Source organism: Cibotium barometz, chromosome 56 (assembly GCF_041138505.1).
Source record: "Cibotium barometz isolate CiBa-2024 chromosome 56, ASM4113850v1, whole genome shotgun sequence".
In the NCBI taxonomy this organism is placed as follows: Eukaryota; Viridiplantae; Streptophyta; class Polypodiopsida; order Cyatheales; family Cibotiaceae; genus Cibotium; species Cibotium barometz.
The window spans coordinates 25,762,458-25,784,057 of record NC_141101.1 but is presented as its reverse complement, the minus strand read 5'-3'; the positions used below and the strand labels follow the sequence as shown (position 1 = coordinate 25,784,057).

The following is a 21,600-nucleotide window of genomic DNA, read 5'->3' as shown; positions in this document are numbered from 1 at the left end:
TCGCTATGGTACGAACTCACATCGTCATCGACATCACTTTGATACCATCTCAAACATTGATCTTAGGAGATCCACTTATGCATTATCAACGCTCGCTACATCGACTTGCCATTTCATGTCATGGTTCACATATCTTTTACCGAGTTTACACATACCTTTGGCACTTCAAGGCTCAGACATCTAGATCTTCATTCGTCAACTTCTTGCTATGAACGAGGCAGCATATGTATGCTATCGTTCGATGTTCGAGCTTACGGGTTTGATGGCTAGTCACTTGAGGCATTCTTTCGATAAGGTGGATATGTGTCAGATGATCTGCCACATGGCAACTTCATTGATACATTGCTTGGCTACCTCGACACGAATGGTTTGGCATTGTTCACATGGGATGAGGTGACTTGATTGAGTGTCCTATACTCATCATGATTATGTTCCTGAGGATGTACATCCCATCGACATAGATTCAGATAATATGATGGTGTATGTGATAGTGATGTGCGTTGTTGGATCATATGAGCATACAATGGACCATAAGGAGCATAGACTTGACTTTCTTGTGCTAGATGTGTTAGGCTACTCAAGAGTTTCCACATATGGAGGCATTCTTGATTTGACCACTACTCTATGGCTAACTCATGGCTTTCCATGTCTAGGTGCTACTCCCTATATGATGAGTGGATCTATGGTGGTACTTCCACCCTTGGCTTTCGAGTTGGCTCATGATCCCTTGTGTGTGAGTTATCACATGGCTTTTCGTGGATATGGCTTAGATCCATTCCCAAATCTCAGTTTGGTTACGTCCCTTCCTTACAGGTAATCGTTGTCTTTAGTTGCTTTGTACCGAAATATGGTTTATATAAATGATTGGCAGTTCGCTACTTTTGAGTGGATGATATCTTCCAAGGTGGTTTAGACACATGTTAAAAATAATGGAATTTCTAATTGCTAGAATAAATCCTTAGATTTGAGTAACATCTCATGAGAATCTCTTGTTAATTAAGGCCCATAAGGTTGTGAGAGTAAGTTTGGATCCTTTACCCTACATCAATGTAAATGAGATATAGTTATTTTTTATAAATGACTTAAATTACATTTGCTTTTTATCTTTTCACGAAAACAAGAGGTGACAAGAATTTCATTATTTGGAAGAATCACAAGTGGCTTAACAAGGATTCAAATGCTATTCTTTGCTTCCCTCAAGATGTTGGAACCATGAGTAAATGCCAAAATGCTAATTCTCGTCAATTGAATGTAATCCTCCTAAAAATAGTGGTTTCTAAGTTTCTAGTGGTTTTAAAAACATTTAGCAAATTTTCTCAAAACATTAGTCCAAAGCAAATTTAGTATTGTTTTTTTAATGTTTAAGGAAAGTATATTGTTTCAACTTCTACAGAACACAAGATATTGGTTGGAAAAAATTATCAAGTTTTAAAAACATAGTCTTCCATGGTCATTAATTATGCATTGTTTGCCAAAAGAAAAGTTTTGTTTTTTATTTCTACTTTGGAACAATTTCTAAGAAGATTACAATTGCAATACAAAAACTCTTCTATATGTACAACAATGGCATATATCTTAATACACATTTCCTAGCATTTTAACATTAATTTTAGTATTTTGTTTGATTATATATTTACTAGGAACATGATTTTGTCGAGAAAAATCACCATAAGTTGTTTCATGAAATTTCAAGTTTATTTGCCTTCCATTTACATAAATAAAGTTTTGTTGTTGAAGCCACTTTTGAAGCTGATTTACAAGACTAGTTAGTTTTGTCACATATGGTTATAAATACGGCACCAAAATGTTTTTTGCATTTCCATTAAATATATTATGTGAGATTTTCAAGAATAAGAGTGTTTTTCTAAGGTTTCATTTCAATATATATTGATTAATGCTTGAAAAAGTCAATGAAATGAAGACCCTCCATATCCTCTCTATCTAAGGCAATAAAATGATGAACCCCCATAACCTTTCTATTTGCATGCATTTACCCATATGCTTTCTATTTGCATATGCATTAACTCTTATCTTTTCTATTTAAGCCTTTAAGGTCTCACAATTCTCTATCAAAAGCCTCCAAGAGAGGAGAGAGGGGGTGGGGAAACTCATGTTTATGAGTTAAATGCCATGTCAGTGGCATTTAATTAATACACCAACGAAATGTGAATATGCACCCAAAATCTTTATGTGCATTTAATTAAATAAAAATGGAGCAGAAGTCTAAGGTTTATGAATACTTAGATTAATTATTTTAAACTTGTAAATTGTAAGGTTCAAAAATAGTATGTTCAAAAATGTAAATAGTATGTTTTAATTATAGTATATTTTCAAAACAGAAAAGATACCACAGTTAAACACATACTATAATTAGCTAGCATTAAAATATACACCATCAAAAAAAGAGTGAAATATATCCAAATGTTTTTAATAATTAACAAAAGCATGAGAGAACGAGTTCCAAAGGCCATTTTAAGGTGTAGTCTGAAAATAGTGTAAGCCTTAAATAGTATTTTCATATCTTTACGACCATTTAAAATCTAAAAATAGCATTGTTTGTTTTTTATCTTCCTCATTCACAGCGACCCTTCTCTCTCTCTCTCTCTCTCTCTCTCTCTCTCTGTCTCTCTCTACAGTCTGCACTCGCAGCTCTCTCTTCTCGCTCGCTCGCTCGCTCGCTCGCTCGCGGTCCCTCTCCATTTCTCACTGAGACGCTCTCTGTGCCTTTATCTGCAGTCCCTCTCCATTTCTCTCTGAGACGCTCTCTCTGCCTTTGTCTGGGCGCAGGGGTGGGAGACACTGGCATACTTACGACGCCCGGGTTCCTGGGTGTAGGCTTAAAGTCAAGGCTTCGTTTTGATGCAGGCGCATTGGGCGGGAAATACAGGCTTAGGGAGGACGTAGCTGCTGGAGTCCCTTGTTAATCATCGTCTATTGGAGATCCCACCTGGACATCAACAGATCAACATAGGACACGATCTTAATGGGAGAATATTGAAGCATGTACAGTATGTGTAGTGAAGTTTTTCTTGGCTAAAAAATTCACCTGATGTCTCAACAAAGCATGCAGTTCCTCTATAAAAGATAGTTTGGCTCATTAATTTCAGCCACAATTGGTTCCAAAATTATGACAAATGCTAGAAGAATTGCTTTACCGTCCAGGGAATTATCCCAAGAACCCTGGAGGGGTTAAGCCGAGGATTCAATGAGAAAAGATGCCACAAACTAGCTGACTCTAGTAGCAAGAATTTAAAAAAACTGCTGGAGCCTCCAAAAATCTCAATCAACACCACCAGCATTCTCTTGCTACTAGACACCCAAACCATACTCACGGAAGCTCTCTCTCACACACCGATTTCTATGATATGGAGATTTCCATAGTAACTGGCTAAGCTTCCATCTCTAGGTTGGAAAGCACATGACTGGACACTAGCATCACATGAAGCTAGGGCATAATGAATGCCATGGCTAACCGACGAATCTCATTGTTCAGACGGCCTTTGCTCTGCTGGCTTAAACCTTCTCTTCCGCTTCTAGAGCTTTGCATGGAACACGTTTGCAGTACACTGCTCATTCGGCGGTTGTTGCAACTTCTACAGGAGAGGCAACGGAGAGAGAGCCACAGGCTTGTTTAACAAGACTTACTTCATAGCTATCATGCAATTCGTTTTTATGAACATAGACCAAAGTTGATAAAAAGCAGATATAAAACAGCTGCACGGATCAAAGCAGAAAAACATTGAGAGCCATTAATGGACTGTCAAGCTGTTGGCACCCACAAGAAAATCTAGCACCAGAGATACAGCATCAAGTTTGGCTATAGTCCGGCTTCCAACAGGGGAAACTGAAAGTTAACTAGTAAACAAAGGTCAGCCAGTGAACTGACCTGATGATCAAATAGCCTTCTAGCACGAAGGCACCACTTCATACTCAAGGTGAAAACACTAAACCCACTGCTAAATAGTTCACAGGAGCACCTAGCTTTACCCAGTTACTCATGCCAAAGATCCTTCTTCGAGATAAAAACGCGGTTCATAGCAGCACTTGGCCCACCTGATAATAAAGACACTACATCCTCCTTTGCAATAGCACTTGGCAAACCTGATACTAAAACACCGAATCCTCCTTTGCAATAGCAACATAGTTCACAGGAGCACTTGGCCTTGCCTTCTCCTTCTTCCCATCCTTCCCCGAGCGTACAGGGGTGACCCCATTCTTCCTTGGCACATCTGTCTGTAGCAATGCCCCACCAAGGGAAAGACGCCTGTTGGGAGTGGCGGTTGCAGGCGCATTGCCATTGGCACGAAGGCTCAAGCCCTTCTTTGCACTCAGAGGCTTGTGAGGACTTGGCCTCGACCCGAACAAGGTCTCTTGCTCGGTCACCATCTGCTCTTGTAGCTTTTTCTGATCCTGGAAAGAAAACAGAAACACACCAATCCATGTCAGCAAAGCAAAATGGCCGTCCATACAAAGTACAACTCTGAACCGAACTCTGAACCGATACCCTTATTCTTCTTTTCTCCTGTTCTTTCTCTTTCCTCAGTAAGTTATGCTCTACTAGAACATCCAAGAGGCGCATCTGCACGACTTCACGTGTCAACTAAAGGAACATCAAAATTATTGTAAGACTTATGAATATGGCTAACCAAGTAGTGAACGTAAAATTCAAGCCACATACTGCAGAGTGTGGATTGATTAATTTGCAATTGCAACAAATTTTATTTTATTTTTGACAGACCCCATCATAGAAGAAAGTCGTGCCATGCTCCTCTTCCCATGCCTTCGTTTTCTGTATCAAACTCTCAACCATAGCTGTGACAAAACCTAGAACATTATTATCTGCAATCAGATCACATGGACAACAAAGGTCACTTGTTTTAACAGCCAAGTCTACCTGGCAACTTCTGTATAGTAATGCGAGCTTTTTCAGCACGCTTCAAGTTGACATGTGCTCCCCTGCTGGCATTGTACCTATTTTCATCCTGAAAAGTCCAGCTTTCTGTTCAGTTAACAGTTAGGCCAGTAAAGACTACAAAAGAAATTGCTGTGAGAGAATCCAACCAGATGTTATCCATAGGACATTACTAACTCAACAAATTATAACTTAATCCATGCTATGTATATGATCCTAAAATGATCACTATTTGAAGCATGCACCTGAACACCTTGCCAACTTTGGCAAAAAAACAGTAAACCATATGTGATCACGCGGGATAAAAGGCATCACAGGTACTCTACCCTATTATAATCTTCCAGCCAGCTTTCTTCCTCACAGGCTGATATCCATTTCTCCATTTTCTCCATTATATCTTTCCTACTCAGTGCCTCCTCTTTGGCAGCAGCAATCTGCTGATCCATACTTTCCAAAAGCTCCGAAGCATCAAACAAACCTTGAGATTTAGCAAGTACAGACAAGTTAGTTGGAACCCTACCGAACTTTAACTTGTTACCTAAGCGAAAAAAGGTAGCCAGATACAGACACTAACCGGAGTCAATGATAGCCATAATCTTTTCTTGCGAAGTATCTGGGTTTGGCTCCATGTGGGCTTCCGTGTGAATCTTGTTCAGTTCTGTTTGTTTTTTCATAACCAGCTCCTTCATCTTACTGGCTTTGAGCTTATCTAACCTCTGTACTTCTGCTTCTGCCTGCATAACGAGCTGGGATATACATATAGCCCAAGACAAACGATTATAATAGAAAAAACTGGAGAATTTATGGTGTACCTGATGCACGTTTTCAAGAGAAAGAACCCCACTGGCAGAAACCTCGTTTTCCTTGGCCCCTATAACACTTGTGATGTGTTGATAATCGCTCTGCTCTTCTTGAGGGGAATCCATTAGATTCCATAGTTCAATTAGGGAAGCACTCAGATCTTGGAGCTGCCAACAGAATAGCTTAATGAAGCCAATTAATATTGGACTTGCGTCAATTATTAACTTTCATATTGATCGTCTAAGACAGTAAAATCACAGAATAGATGATCAAATTCAACCTTATTTTAGACTAGACTCTTGACAATTTTATACTTATCTTCCTGGGTTGCTGCTTCAATGCTGCAGAAGTCACATTATTACTGAAAGCTGGGTTTTACCTTATGCAGTCGCTTCTTCTTCTCAAGCTGCAGAGATTGTATGGTCAACTTCAATCCCTCCAGGGTATTGTCACTGATGCAAGTAGAATTTCCTAAGGCAGCTTTAGCTAGGCTTGAATTCACTTCAGTCACAATCTTCATAGAGTCCATGGCCAAAACAGTGCACAGGTCATGTATCACACCAACATAATCCGTTACTTTCTGAAGTCGGTCTGCCTGACATACAGCAACATAAGTAGTTAACTCTTGTGCACATTCAATGTAATACATCAATTCGATTTCGTTACAGTGAATATTGATGCATGATGATGCAGAATACCTTCTCCCTCTCAAGGGCTTGCAAGTGAGCATGGTATTCTTCAAGCCTTCCCGGAGATAAGTCTTCCTCAGCTGCAGTTGCAAATACAGCAGCATCGCCAAGCTGAGCAGAACCTGCAATTTCAACCAGTATCTTCTGAATCTGCCCTTTCAGCTCTGCAAACTGCTTTAGGCGCTCTTCTTTCTTCTTCCGCAGCTCTTCCAGTTGAGGATGCACTGCCAGAAGCTGCTCTTTCAGAGTGGCACCTTGTTTCTCACTCTGGAGGTCACAAAAACACAACCTAGTTCACTAATTATAGCATGCAGGGAGATGTAGACCCAGCAAAACCCTAGGTGCTGAACATCACATGAAAAGCATTGTCAGGTTTACAAATTCTTAACTGAAATAAAAAGAGCCTCAATAGCTAACAAACCCACAGCTAAGTAGACAAAAAAATCCATAATGAACAGAAAAATCACGCGACCAAAACCAGAGCTCAATAAACAGTTAAAACTATAACCCTTGAGGCCACCACAGCCATGGCTGAATAAACAACAAAACCACAAGCCTTGAAATCCCAAATGGCCCTGAGGCCTCCAAAACCACATCTCTGAAACAACAAATGCAGAGCTCTGGAGGTACCGTAACCCTTGCTCACTATCACACAGAAGTTAGAAAAACCTGGCATGCCCACTGAAGATTTAAGTGTACAGATGTCGCAAAACCCTAGCTGGCTCAGTACAGAGGATCATAGCCTACACCTAAAAAATTACAGATGAAACGAGAACAATTGCTCACCCTTGCCACAAGGCTTCGGTCTCCCAGAGCTGAAATAAGGGAGGTAATCTCTGCTTCCCCATCAGCAATGGCTTGATGGAGACGAGCCCTGGCATGGCTGGCTTGGTCAACTTTCCGCCGGTAGACTTCCAGGCATTCCTGCTCAAGCTGCAGCAGCATCTTGTCCCTCTCTGCATCACTCTCCCCAACTTCGTCCCAGATGTGCTGTGATGAAAATAACCAAAAAACGCATGGTGAACCACGGCAACTGAAAGAGAACCTTGCCAAAAACGCATGGGTAAGCCCTGGCGACTTGAACGATAACCATGCCAAAAAGGTCATGGAGTAATCCATGGCAAAACATTGAAATTCACACCTGCAACTCACGCAGCAGAGAGCCACAGGTAGTATCGACTGGAATCTCCATCGAAGCCAGGCTTTCTTTAATTGTCGTGGCAGAGAAGCAACCGCTTATGTAAAGATATCCAGTACTTTCTGCAGGAATGAAGCCGAATCGCCGTTACTTCAAACTTTGACAGGAAGTGTAAAGACTCTTAAGCGAGCACTGCCATACCTTTGTCTGTAAACTCAAAGGAGACTTTCGAGAAGTAGAGGGGGGGTGGGAAACGCACCTAATGTGCCATAGCCGAACTCTGCACAGAGGAGTCAAAGACCTGAAAATTCCTTTACCTGTGATCTTGATCTGAAACTCTAGGATCTTATTTCCTGAAACCCTAGGATCTTATTATCTGAAATCCTAGGTTCTTCTTTGTCAAAACCTTTCGCCGTTCATTTTTTGCTTCTGTATATGAACTGAAAGGCTAGCTGACCTTCTGGCGCTGTTTCCTCAAGAAAGTTCCTGGTTTCAGCCTTAGCCTCTGTCTTTCGATTGCGAGCTGGAACGCTAGGGTTTCGATTTGACTCGGTTCTTGGCGTGCAGGAAGCTTTGAAACGGCAGGCGTTACGGTTAGTTTCTGCGGCTTCGAAACCCTAGGTTTTATCCTGTGTATGGTCGTGCTGTTGCGATGCTTGCAAAGAGGAAGCTGTGAAACCCTAGGTCTTGAACAAAGAGAGCTTCTTTCTCTGTATAACCTTCGCCCACAACACTCAAAATTCAAAACGAGACGCGGGACCGCAACTCGAGAGGAATTGACTATTTTTGGTTTTCAAATACCTAACGATCTAATGCCAACAAAGAAACAATGATGACCTGGCATCCACGCTGGCACGGTCTTTTTTTGAACCTATGGTTCCCGCCTTAGTTAAACTCCTTACTTGGCATTCCTTGTTTGGAGACTTATCGGTGGAAACTTATCGATGCACCCAAGGCTCCAGCGGTCAGTAAGGCTCCCCTCTTTACACATCTTAAACTTGGTGGAACTACTACAGCATCAAAAGATGTGACTCACTGAAAGTGTCGATTTTGATTGTTTATGGAAGTGTCGATTCTGATTGTCTATGGACAATTTCTGGTTCGGTCCATGGATGCCACAGAAATTTGGTTGCATGACATTATGTGCAGAGAATCTTAGATTTGCAAGTCGTTGGCGGATGTATGTTTATGTGGCTGTTTCTTCACATACAGTTTGTTTACAGTACCATTAGAGGTGATTGTGTTGGAGATTATTGGTTTGCTCTAAGTGCAAAAGTTTCTACAAGTATCGTTTGGTAAGTTGCTGTAAGTAATCATGCCTGACAGTTTATCCCAGATTTGAGCTAGAAGTTAGACAAGAACAACTTCCAAGCATGGAAGTTCAAGATGAGAAACTTCCTCATGGAAAAAGGATATTGGAAGTTTGTTTCAGGTGACAAGAAGGAGCTAGAGCTTCCAAAAGAAAATGTCACTCCTCAACAAGTGTAGGCCTTTATGAGAAAGCCAGCAAAGTGATATACTGGCTGTTGTTAGCATGTCGAATGATGCTACCTTGGTTAAGCTGTATAGCACAAGTACCAAGGTAATAAAGATGCAGTTAAAGCAAGAGCTACATAATGTGTAGAGGAATAAGATGAGTATCTGATTGCTCATTGAAACTGAAAGATCTTGTAGATGCCCTCGCCTCTATCGGAGCATTGAATGGGCTTGGCAAAGAGTATGATCAGTTTTGGACATCTATCAGAACTCATGAAAACTTCCCAAACTTTGAGGACCTTATAGCCCCTCTGACTGAGAGGATGAATGTTGGAAGTAAATCATCTTCCACCAGGCCCTCTACACAAACATAGGTAGAGGTAGAGGCAGATTTTCGTCTGGAGGCCGAGGTTCAAGTAGTTTTGGAAACAAAAATCATGGTCATGGTCAGCACAACAACATGAATCTAATACATGAACAAGTGGAAGAGGCCACTCTCTAAGGGGAGCCATAGAGGCTGAGGTGGATGGCAAAGAAATCATAGTAGAAATAGCATAGTGGAAATAGCATGGAGTATGGCAAACTAGGATGTTTAATGTCATTCTACTATAAAACACAAAATGACATTAAATGTGGGAAGTTGCCAAAATGAGGGAACTATTCATCTTCAAGCAAGCAAGCCGAAGATACACACCATGGACACCTTTCGGTCATGGTTGCATGCCCCCAATTCCTCCATTCCATTTGGCAACACCCTGGCTCCAAGTACGCATTCACATGTGGTCGTCACGCCACACATAATCGAGGGCGAAACGATTTTTGAGGAGCCCTCATCTAGTGGGGCCCCTCCATACCTGAACCCCAACGTGGATAAACGCCCCAAGCACACTCGCGTACCTTCTTCTCTATCCACGGATCTATTCCCATCCCTCACCCTTGCACCACCTCCCCTTGCGCCACAACTTGACGTTCCGAGCTTAGCATAAGCTCTAGGAAGGAGACTGTTCACAACACTTGCACCCACAAGCATCACATACAAAACCTATGTGGGAAAAAAATTTCAAACTTCTGCCGAAATTCCACGGAGTTGGAGACCCCGTCAGGCATTTGAAATTTTTGATGATGTAACCAAAGTCCATCTCCTTGGACTCAGCCTTGAAGGCAAGGTAGTGTAATAGTTCCAATCCTTGGAACCTCGGCACAAAGGCACTTTCAAAGCAGTGAGAGAGGCCTTCATACTTGGCTTTGCACCCTATGGGCCCAAATGGAGTACCATCATCCACCTGTTCCAATTGGAACAAAAACCTGAGGAAACATTGCCTTACTACATTGCACACATTAAGTACCTTAATTCGCGTTGCGAAGAGAGGGAAAAATTGAGTGACAAGCACTTAATGGATCGTTTCCTCTTGGGCTTTCACAATCCAATGTTACACGACCACATGTTGGTCAAGGACCCCTCCACATTTGATTAGGCCTGCAAATGGGCGATCTGTCTTGATGACAACCTGCGAGAAAGCTATTCCATGCAATTGGCCACCACGCCAATGACAACCCAAAGCTCATTTGTAACATTACCTTCCTCTCCTCCTGGGCCCCAAGGCTTACTGGTGGCACCACCCCAAACTAGCTACTCACACAAAGCGCCATCGCGACCTTCTTCAGTGCCAATCTTTCCATTCCAACCATTTCCTCTCCAGGAAAACCCTATTGCTAATGGAAAGATTTAAACCAGGTCCATTGCTAAACCAGCGGAGCCCATGCGCTCCGAGGCACCCCTACCACATCATCTCCCTTTCCCAGTGCCTCCCATGGACCCTATACCAATTGTGCACACTATAGGTGCACCCAGGGAAACCGCCTCTTCTGTGTTTCCTCTGCCAGAGACCCCATAGAGTGGTTGAATGCCCTCAAAAGAAACGCCTACCAGTGACACCACAATGTCATGGCTGTGGAATCGACCATTACTTCAAAGATTGCCCTTTGTAGTCAATCTCTCACTCCACAGTCAAAGGCATGCCATCCCTCAATGTGTTGAGTGTTCAACTATCCACTGTCCCATTGAATGTCGTCACATGGTTGCAGGCCAAGCTAAAGAAGGCCACATCCCAAAAGGAACAACGCTCTAAGCACATTGGCCATGGATAAGATCAGGTTAGCATCTGCATTTGACTCAACAAAGACCACATCCCCCTCCTTTGATAGTGAACGATCGGGCCGAACTACCACTCCCCCATGGAGCCCCTTAAAAACTCACCAAAAGGCAAAAACGACTGGTCGCATATCCTAATGCCATCCTTGAGAAGCAACGTCTTCAGGAGGCCCAAGCGCACTGGTTGAGCAATACCAGGCTCAACTTGAACCACCACCCAGTTTTGTAACCACTGCTTGAGTGCGCGCTGTCCCCCATTGAACTTGAACTTCCGCACCAGGTAAGGCAGGAGCCCCTGCTTACGCTCAAGGTCAAGGAAGAATTGTTTCCCAACATGATGTTGACAAACGAAGATTTTGCCCCACATGCACCTCCTAATCCTCTAGTGCCTATTCCACAAATGGCCAAACCCAAATCCCACATTCACATCGAGCAACTCGATGAGAATAGTGACACAGAGTCTCATAGAGACTCACATGGTGCCCACACAAGATTTACCGAGGTCTTTTACCCTCCTACGGCACCCAAATCTCGACCTCCACCCCTTGTCAAATAAGGACCACATTGAACTTCCATATACTCTTGCCGGTCCACCTTATGATCAAGGCCGTGCACCTGAGAAAGCTCCTCATCAACGCGACCTGGCCGGCCTCTCATCCTTCCTTTCCTGCCAAATAAGGACCACATTGAACTTCCATATACTCTTGCCGGTCCACCTTATGATCAAGGCCGTGCACCTAAGAAAGCTCCTCATCAACGCGACCTGGCCGGCCTCATCCTTCCTTTCCTACCAAATCCAAATGTCCATTGGAACCTTGTTAAAATGTAGTTCAAATTTATGGAATGACCTTCGGGATTGGATGAAACGCAAACTACAGGCTTCTGTGGAGGAGGAGGCTAACTCAAATTCCTAGGATGAATCTGAGCCCCATCATCCAGACTTTCTCCATCACCACAACCCACAGCCCAAAGGTGCACCAACAATTCGCATAAATGCGTTGGGCCACTACTTTGAAGGTGATGACACCAACACAGCCTTGCCCATTTCCCATGATAGACATGTGGTCAAAGGCATCCTTGGATGGAGGTGCCACCATGCCTTGATCCCACCACATTGGTGATCAAGCTTGCGAACGGGAAATCTGCAAAACCCCTAGGCCTAGTGCATGACCTCAAGGTAAAAGTCTATGACATGACATTCCACCTCACATTTGTAGTCATGGACTTTCATAATGCCGCATATGATAGCATCTTGGGTAGACCCTTCATGCGACAAACACAACTGATCCATGAATGGGACACACATCCTGTCTAACTCTGCAAAGGGTCTCAAACGCTCAAAGTTAATTTATATACCTGGCACTCACATCCCATGGCCAAAGCTCCCTTTTCCAAAGACTTTGTGACCACCACCATGAGCAATGATCTCTTTGTTTGCGATGCTTGTCATCAAGCCCTTGATGATACGCGGGTGCCATTCACGGTCGCTTTTGTCACAATAGTGACAAAGTCGACCATGACTGGCTGAAAATTCTTGCTACACTTGACACCCTCCCAGATCACAAACTCAACACACAATTTGTGCTTCCCAATAGCTAGACCCTTCATGAATCCTACAAAGCCATTGCCTCGCTTAACACCCTAAGTGTAAGTGTAGCTCCACAACTTGAATCAACCACCCTTAGGGTATGGATAGATTTTCTCTTTGGCAGAAATATGCAAAGAAAACGTGCCTTGTTATCTACCACAGCTAGCCACAATCTTTTCCCATGGAAAACGTGGGTCTTCCTAGGCAAACCATCTCTTAAAACTGCCCATGCCAAAAATTTAATTGCCTAGTGGAATTTGTATACAAAGTCTTGGGTCTTTTGTATAAATTGTACATACTGTCTCTAACCCATTGGCTTGTAAGTTTTACGTGGTTCCCATAGGTGAAACGAAAGAAGCAGTCATCCTTGGTGGAAGCTGGGTCCAAAACGCTACAAGTACAATCAACTCCATTAACAACACAGCTACAAGTACAATCAACTCCATTAACAACACAGCTACCCTCAAGCTTTCCAGGGCAAGGTAAAGATGATCCTTTGGGACAGGGAATGCATCGAATCCGAATCTCTACCCCCACCAAAACGCTACAAGTACAATCAACTCCATTAACAACACAGCTACCCTCAAGCTTTCCCCAGGGCAAGGTAAAGATGATCCTTTGGGACAAGGAATGCATCGAATCCGAATCTCTACCCCCACCAACTGCTTCCACAAAGGGAACTCTCTCACCCCCAACAATAACTAATAAGTCTTCCACTGCCCCCAAACTACCACCAAGAATATCGATTGGACTCCCGAATGAGAATAGTCTACAAAGGTGGCGAGCCCACATCTACCCCATGGTCCACACCAATCTCACATTCTTAGAGACATGGAAAACTCTTGGAAAAACCGCACTAACAAAAGAAAACACTTACATTCAAATATCACACAAAATGCATCTAATGAGTGTTGGGTATTTCCTTCCTAAAATTTCTATCCAAAATAACCAGTTGGAGTGCAAATTTCATGTCATAGATGCAGGAGCACTCTAAGGCCATATTATCATTGGAAAAGAGTGAATTGATGCAGGAGCACTCTAAGGTCATGACACTTAACAACAAAACAAGCCACCGTCCTTTTGTGCCCCCAAGAGGACATCATCCACACACCCTTACCCTCGACTGATGTTAGGACAAGGTTAGGACTAGGCGGGTCGAGCGGTTCAGGGGAGTCCGGACGGCCAGGGCTATAGTTAGCTGGCTAGGGTATATATCCAATTGCCCTATTATTTTCTAGGAGTCTTCATGGAGGGCTCATGGTGGCCTCTCATTGGTATCAGAGCTATGAGATCCACACGCTAGCAAACTGCGGCACCAACACCCCTCGCAACAACCCCTCAACATAGTCTGCACATCAACACATGGGAGAAAGACGGCGCATAGCCATTTGTGGTGTGAGACAATAGCCCAGCCATAGTGTACGGCTGTTCTTAGGCGCACAATAGCCATCGTATACGATTGTTCTCAACCATTGCATAGCCGGCTGCAAGCGCAACCACCACAGCCACATCCGGCCACAAGAGAGCCACCGACGCATATGATAAGCAAGAGAACCATCGGCGCATAACACAAGCCCCACACAATAGTTGGAACGACGCCATCAATAGTAGTCATCGCCAGGCATGAAAAAAAAGCACAAACCACAACACCACCATGATAGAGCATAGCTGTGAGGGAGCACATGCTCTCTCTCTCTCTCTCTCTCTCTCTCTCTCTCAACAGTGCAGAGAGTATCAAGGCCAAGGCAACAACAGCCACCAGCTTTTTGCCAACAGCAACACAGCCACCAGCTTTTTATCTCTCTCTCCAACAGCGTCAACATAACATAGAGGAGAACATACAACCGCCAGCTTTTTCTCTCTCGCTTTCAAGGAGGATTATTCTCTCTATTTCTCTACAACCTGCACACAACAAGGGATGAGAGTGGCCAAGCCCCACATAACACACAGTGGCACTGTAAACGGCAACAACAACAAGGCTGCTCTAGACAACAATAAGGAGCGTGTGCCGAGATGAGCCGCCTCACTTCAGAGAAAGCAGCAAAAGTCTGATTTTCGGTGAGCCGATTTTGGTCAGGTATTAGTCTTCATCTTGCACTTGAATTTGATTTGTTACTATTAAAACCTTAATATCTCTCTAGATAATTATCACGCATAAACATGCATAAACTAGGCATAAACTCATCCACCCAACCACCCCCAAGCCCAAGGGATGCACACATGAATACAATGAAGTACCTCATACCTTAACCTTGATGTCCGAGGTATGACTCCAATCCAGCAGCAGGTAGCTGTAGTGTGAAATGGCATGAGAGTAGATGTAATCCTCTATACAAGAGAACATAACATAACCCAGCCTAGCCTTGAGTGTACCCCATGCCCTATTATATAGGAGGGCCCTCAAGTGACTCTTGACTCTCCATTTCCCATGTGTGACCCTTGGATGCCTGACCCTAACCTCAACCCTTAAGGTTAGTCCTAACCCATGCTCCGCTCTAGAGCATGCTCCCATGCTCACAAGCCTAATGTGGGTTAGCCTCCTAGTATATGCACTTATAATGTGCATATAACATACTTCCCCTCTCTCAAAACATTGCACTCTTGCAATGGAAAAGAAAGAAATCTGTGCATTTTTAGTTCATACGCAACCGTGGCAATCCGACGTATAACTCGAAATGGACCACAATATCTAAGAGATAATTTCGAGCATTTTCCTGTTAAAAAAGTCTAAGAGTATTTAGAAACTTTTAAATAAAACAACGCTCTTGGCTCAAAAGACCAAAGTGAGTGTCCTCTATCAACATAAAACCGTGCCCTATCCTGAGCACTCCTGATAGAATCTCGAGCTTCGATCAGCATTTCCTACATATCACGCAAGAAATCCCTCGATGCATCAAGCTCAATGTCCTTAAGACCAACATCAATAGGTGCCCTGGGTTGATACCCATACACAAGCATGAATGGACTAAAACCATTAGCCGTATGTTTATAACTGTTATGGAAAAATTCCATCATTGGAAGATACTTTTTCCAATTTGATGATTTTCTAGAGACATATGCACGAAGCATATCCTCTATAATCTGATTCACATGCTCTGTTTGCCCATCAGACTGCGGATGATCAGAGGAACTCATACTCAAAGTAGTTTCCTCATTGTAAACCATTCAGTATAAAGTAGGAAGACATGCCATTATAACGGCAAGAACTAGGGATCCATTAACGGCCCGACGTACCCACATCTGCATAGGGAATTATCAGCATCTGGAGTTACCCATATCAACATAGGGAATTATCAGCGGCCCGACGTACCCACATCTGCATAGGGAATTATCAGCATCTGGAGTTACCCATATCAACATAGAGAGTCATCAACGTCTCGATGAGTCATATATGTACATCCATAAACCATCAGGTGGACTGTATAAATCACCTAAAGGATGGAACTAGAGAAAGAAATGCCAACAAAGGAAGAATCCAAAATTCCTTAATCTAAACACAAAAAGATAAACTCGTTGAACTCTAAAGAAAGAGATTTCAACAAGTGAAAATGTCGACGAGATTACACTCATCAAAACATGCAGGCTATAGATAAAAGAAGTTTATCTAGAGAATGTCTACACTACAACTTCAAGTGAATTCAAAAAATGAGATTGTCTTTGAATGTTGGGTTCAACATGCCAAGTTATGTAAGCAAGGCAACAATCCTGAGCCCAAATTATCCAATAAGATAATACATGCGAGGAATCGCTGGTGTCCCATACCACCATGATACCACCCATACATTCCTTACCAATTTAGAACTCCCTAGTATGCCGTCTAGGAAATATGAATAAAATCCTCCATAAAAGGAATGAGATGACCTTATTCTAGACTTTCACATACTAAAACATGTCTCTATATACCTGAGACCACATCAAGGAATAACTCTTTCCGAGTACATCATTAGAAAACAATTTGAATTATTGGCGCCTTTCTAATGATAACTACCCGATAAACACAATAAAGTTGGGGTAGAAAAATAATAATTCTCCTAGATATATAAGAAATTAGGTATCTAAGTTGGAATATGTACAAGAGTACAAGGAACATACTCTAAAATTATGTGCAAAAAACAAAGACAAATGCTACCTTCAAAGCACATGATATTATCCAAAAGATCAAAAGATCCTTATAAAACCATGGATAGAAGCATAGAAGCACCTTGAATCCATTGAAACCATAGTTGATCATAAAAATCAATGCATGCCATCTAATGGTCATTAATCATGCTAAAAGAAACATTAAAATTGGTGGCCAACTCATCAATCCCGAGTATATGAATGTGGTGTTGTTCAAGAAAAACTCCAAAGTAAGTAAGTGAAACACGTGTGTAGCACTCATTAAAAACCCCTAGATACAAGTGATCTAGGCAGAACCTAATGAGTCCATATAAAACTTAGAAAACATCCAATAAAATCCACCAAAACAAACAGATCAACTAACCCATAATAGAATTTGTCTTAGGCTTAAGAAATTAAGCATAGACCACACTTAAACAAGTGCAAAATAAATTATCATGGACAAGTGTCAAAAAGGCGAGACACACTTTGAATGCAAATTCTAGCAATCATTGAAGAAAGTAAGGAATATGTCCAAAAAGAATGGCTAAATAATGGTAAAAAATCATGAAAACATCGTTTAGAATTAATCCAAACAAAAATAACTACTAATAGGATGCATAATCACATTAATAATATGCGAATAACCTGCATTTATCTAATGTCAGCATGTGAAAATGTACTTTAATACTAAATAACCTTTGAAAATATTAAATTCTAGAGAAAAAAGAATTATCATGATTTTTTTATTTTTTTTCTAATTTTCTAGGGCCTCAAAATACGCTAATTTTGAATTCCATCAAACCTATCTTATGGCATTCCAACCTATATTTTTCCAAAAAAAAATTAGCTATTAGATTTGCCAAATACCATTAATATTTTAAAAAAGATCAATTTTTAGGATCTCAAAAAATAATATCTATAATATTCCTAATTTCTCATGAGAATCCCATTGTTCATGAAATTTTCAATTCCGCCTGACAATTCTCAAATCCAATGCAAATTTACAATTTTAATGGATTTTCTAAATTTTTGGCAAAAATAGATTTTTAAAGGAATTTAAATGGTCACGAGCGCCCGAATGGACACACCACATGCCAATCACCAATCCCACATTTTTCAAAAATTTAAAATAACCTTTGTCTAATTTTTCACTAATTTTCAAGAATTTTTTAAAAATTTTAATTTATCCCAAATGCATTAGAATATGAACGGTCAAAAATTTCAAAATCCCAATGGTCTTCCCGGAATACGCAAAGTCAACAGTTTCGGGAAATTGAAAAGACAAAAAAAAAATCGGAATGTGAAAGGTCAAAAGTTTCTGGAATCCAAAAGGTCAAAAGATTTCCCAGAATTCGGAAAGTCAATCGGTTTCGGGAAAGCGGAAAGCCAAAAGGCTCCAAGAAAAAAATTTCAGATTTTTCTTCCAAATCTCTTATTTTCTCTTTTTTCCCCAAGCTTTTTTGAAAAGCTTTAAAATAGCTCTTTTTTAAAGAAAAAAAATCAAAAGTTTTAAATAAAAGCTTTTTAAAGCTTACAAATTTTTTTTAATGGGGGGTGGCGATTTTCGCCCTGCAGGCTGCAGCGCAGCCCCACCCCCCGCTCGTTTTCGATTCAAATGAGAGAGGAGGAGTCCTCTCTCCTCTCCTTCTTCTCCATTCCTTCTCTTTCTCCATCCCCTCCTTCTCTCTGTTAATAGAGAGGAGAATTAAGTTTTAATTAAGTTTCAATCATAATTAATACTTAATTATGATTAACATTAATCAAAATATGCCTAATAAGAGGTGTTCACACACGCAGGAGAGGAAAATAGAAGAAAAATTCAGTTTTGAGAGGAGAAAAGAATCCCATGCACACAGGAGAGCATTCAATGCATCAATTGGCTTCCCCATATTGCATTTCAGTAGAAAATTGGTAGAAAATCGATAGCATCTTCGCGGAAAACCCACCAAAATGCATAAAAATATATATATTTTTTCATAAAAATGCTCTAAAAATTTCTTAAAAATTAGGAAAAATTTCCAAAAATTATAGAAATTCATGGAATTCACTTTACCGTAAATATGTGCAATAAAATGTGTGGTATTTTGGTAAAAATTCCATAAATGCTTATTTTAAACCAAAAAATAGAAAAAATAGCATTGAACTCACGGAATTCCCCTGCAACGTCGATTCGTCTATAGAAGAAACATGCGTTCCAATCGCCATATCAATGATCCACGTGATAATCATAAAAACAAATCAACAAAATAACATTTTTATTTAGTAAACATTAAAATTTACTTTAAAAATGCTAAAATTTAGAATAAGAAAGAAAAAACAACAACAATTAACTAGAGATTGCTCTGATACCATTTCTAAAACCCTAAGATCTCTCTGGTTTATGCATAAACATGCATAAACCAAGCATAAACTCATCTACCCAACCACCCCCGAGCCCAAGAGATGCACACATGAATACAATGAAGTACCTCATATCTTAACCTTGATGTCCCATACCACCAAGAGGTATGACTCCAATCCAGCAGCATGTAGCTGTAGTGTGAAATGGCATGAGAGTAGATGTAATCCTCTATACAAGAGAACATAACATAACCTAGCCTAGCCTTGAGTGTGCCCCATGCCCCTATTATATATAGGAGGGCCCTCAAGTGACTCTTGACTCTCCATTTCCCATGTGTGACCCTTGGATGCCTGACCCTAACCTCAACCCTTAAGGTTAGTCCTAACCCATGCTCCACTAGAGCTTGTTCCCATGCTCCCAAGCCTACTAATGTGGGTTAGCCTCTTATTATATGCACATATAATGTGCACATAACAGTTACCATTCCCATGCTCCACTAGAGCTTGTTCCCATGCTCCCAAGCCTAATGTGGGTTAGCCTCTTATTATATGCACATATAATGTGCACATAACAGTTACCATTACCTCTAAAGTTTTTGAGCATCCCGAGGGTCAGCAGCATGGCGGTCATCCATCTCTGGATACTAATATGGCTGATTTGGATGCAGGTGATCACGGATTTGTGGATTTACATGCACATACTTTATTAGAATCACGCACACAACGTATTGAACAAACTTTACTTAAATTTTATAGACCATGCAAGCGACTCTCTAGCAGTTGGTCATTAATTCAAGGTTTCAGAGTGTCCTCGTTGATACTCCAGGGGAATCTACTCTTGGGGGGTCAACTTAAGACACCGAAACGCCCAAGAATCAGGAAGGGGCAGCTATGCTCAAGAGCATGAAGCCTCCAGGGAAGAGAAGGAGCGTAATAAAGATGCAATTTTTTACAAAAGTGGACGAACTTGCACCTTTTGAAGCGTTCTCTTAATGCTGTTCACGCTCTCGAGGCCATTCTCACGCTTGAGGGCAAGGCCTACAAGTGGTGGATGAGCCTAGGTGAGAATGATCAACCTACAACATGGGCTACTTTTGATGTACTTTTTCGGAAAGAATTCTTACCTGAGAACGAGAAGGATCGCAATTGGAATGCTTGGAACAACTATAAGATGGAAGGTTTTACGTTGAACCAATATATTTCAAAGTATTGTGAGATCATTCTCAAGCTTGAGGGTTTGGATGATTTTTAGAAAGTACGAGGTTTTTTGCGTGGTTTAGATAATGAACGTAAGACTAAGGTTAAAACTCAATACCCTAAAACTTTCTAGAAGAGGCCATAAAGAGTGTACGGATCTTCGATGATAATATTGAGAAGAATGCACGTCCAAGACACCTTGGGTTGGAGCATCCGACTTCCATAGTTCTAAGGGGAACAAACGAAAGGGGGCTAAACAAGGTAGTGACACAGTTAAGAAGGCTAAGGGGCCAAGGTGTCCCTTGCCTCCGCAAGATTATGAGCGAGCTAAAAAGGAAAAATTATGTTTTATTTGCATGGTTGTTGATCACAATAAACAGAATTGTCCAAAGAACTGTGGCAAAGATGTCGATAAGGGCGGTAGTAAGGCAATGAACACGGTGCCAATCTTGCCACTTGAGGCTTCTCAAAAGTTTTCTGAAGTTCAAGTATGCCATACCGATGCCACGCATGAGTGTTGTGTAACCTCTACGATGTGGGGTACCCTCTATGATTTGGTTTGAATGCATGGACACATCAATGGACAAAGAGTTCGTGTCATGATTGACGATGGGGCCACACATAACTTTTTGAATTATCACTTGGTTAAAAAATTAAAATTGCCACAAAGCCCTAGTGATCATAAATACATGGTATCTCTTGTAAATGGGCATGATAAGCATGTATGGGACACGGTGGTTAAGCAAGTACCACTCACTATTCAGGGACATGAAATGCATTTAGATTTTCACGTTATGCATATTACTAGAGCTAATGTTATTTTGGGTCGTGAATGGTTGTTTCATTTAGGACCATCTCTTTCTTGTAGTTATCTAGATAATACTTTTGATTTTGAGATTAATGGTAAACAAGTTCGTTTGCAAGATGAGCGCGATGTGCCCCCACCATCTCCACTCATTTGTTTTGTTGAAGTGGGTCACCTTCATGAAATAGAAAATCTCTTTTTGTGTTACATGTCTCCTTCAATTTTGTCTCATGATGATGCTAGTGGTGGTGATTTTAATTCCAGTTTGAGTATTAAATCTCTCAATTCTGTCATATGGGAACAACATGTTGGTGCTATGCATAATAATGAACAAAGTCAAACTTTTACTAAGCTCACTCAACAAGTTTCTAATTCTTTGCAAAGTCTTTTGCTTGAATTTC

The 21,600-nt window shown here is 41.3% G+C and overlaps 1 protein-coding gene across 4 annotated transcripts; it reads right to left on the bottom strand.

Annotated features, from left to right (window-relative positions):
• Window positions 1-3,728: 3,728 nt before the first annotated feature.
• On the bottom strand, window positions 3,729-8,308 carry LOC147607064 (65-kDa microtubule-associated protein 1-like). 4 transcript variants are annotated; one of them, XM_086790931.1, is made up of 12 exons: window positions 7,742-8,305; window positions 7,544-7,662; window positions 7,189-7,392; window positions 6,412-6,669; window positions 6,093-6,308; window positions 5,725-5,880; window positions 5,487-5,646; window positions 5,239-5,390; window positions 4,895-4,982; window positions 4,739-4,812; window positions 4,505-4,579; window positions 3,729-4,410 (listed from the first exon to the last, which is right to left on the bottom strand). In XM_086790931.1, exons 2-12 carry the CDS (start codon window positions 7,592-7,594, stop codon window positions 4,108-4,110), a joined length of 1,737 nt encoding a protein of 578 aa, XP_086647057.1. In that variant the 5' UTR covers window positions 7,595-7,662; window positions 7,742-8,305; the 3' UTR covers window positions 3,729-4,107. The 4 variants fall into 4 exon arrangements, with proteins under 4 accessions (XP_086647057.1, XP_086647059.1, XP_086647060.1 ...); XM_086790933.1 differs by having other exon boundaries at window positions 7,800-8,233; XM_086790934.1 differs by having other exon boundaries at window positions 7,858-7,993.
• Between the last annotated feature and the right edge of the window lie 13,292 nt (window positions 8,309-21,600).

Coding starts and splice junctions, on each gene's coding strand:
- LOC147607064 (XM_086790932.1), bottom strand. CDS start 7,594: ATGGAGATTCCAGTCGATACTACCTGTGGCTCTCTGCTGCGTGAGTTG. Junction 5,647..5,724: donor CTCTTGAAAACGTGCATCAG/GTACACCATAAA, acceptor CTCGTTATGCAG/GCAGAAGCAGAAGTACAGAG. Junction 4,411..4,504: donor AGGAGAAAAGAAGAATAAGG/GTATCGGTTCAG, acceptor TTTTCTTTCCAG/GATCAGAAAAAGCTACAAGA.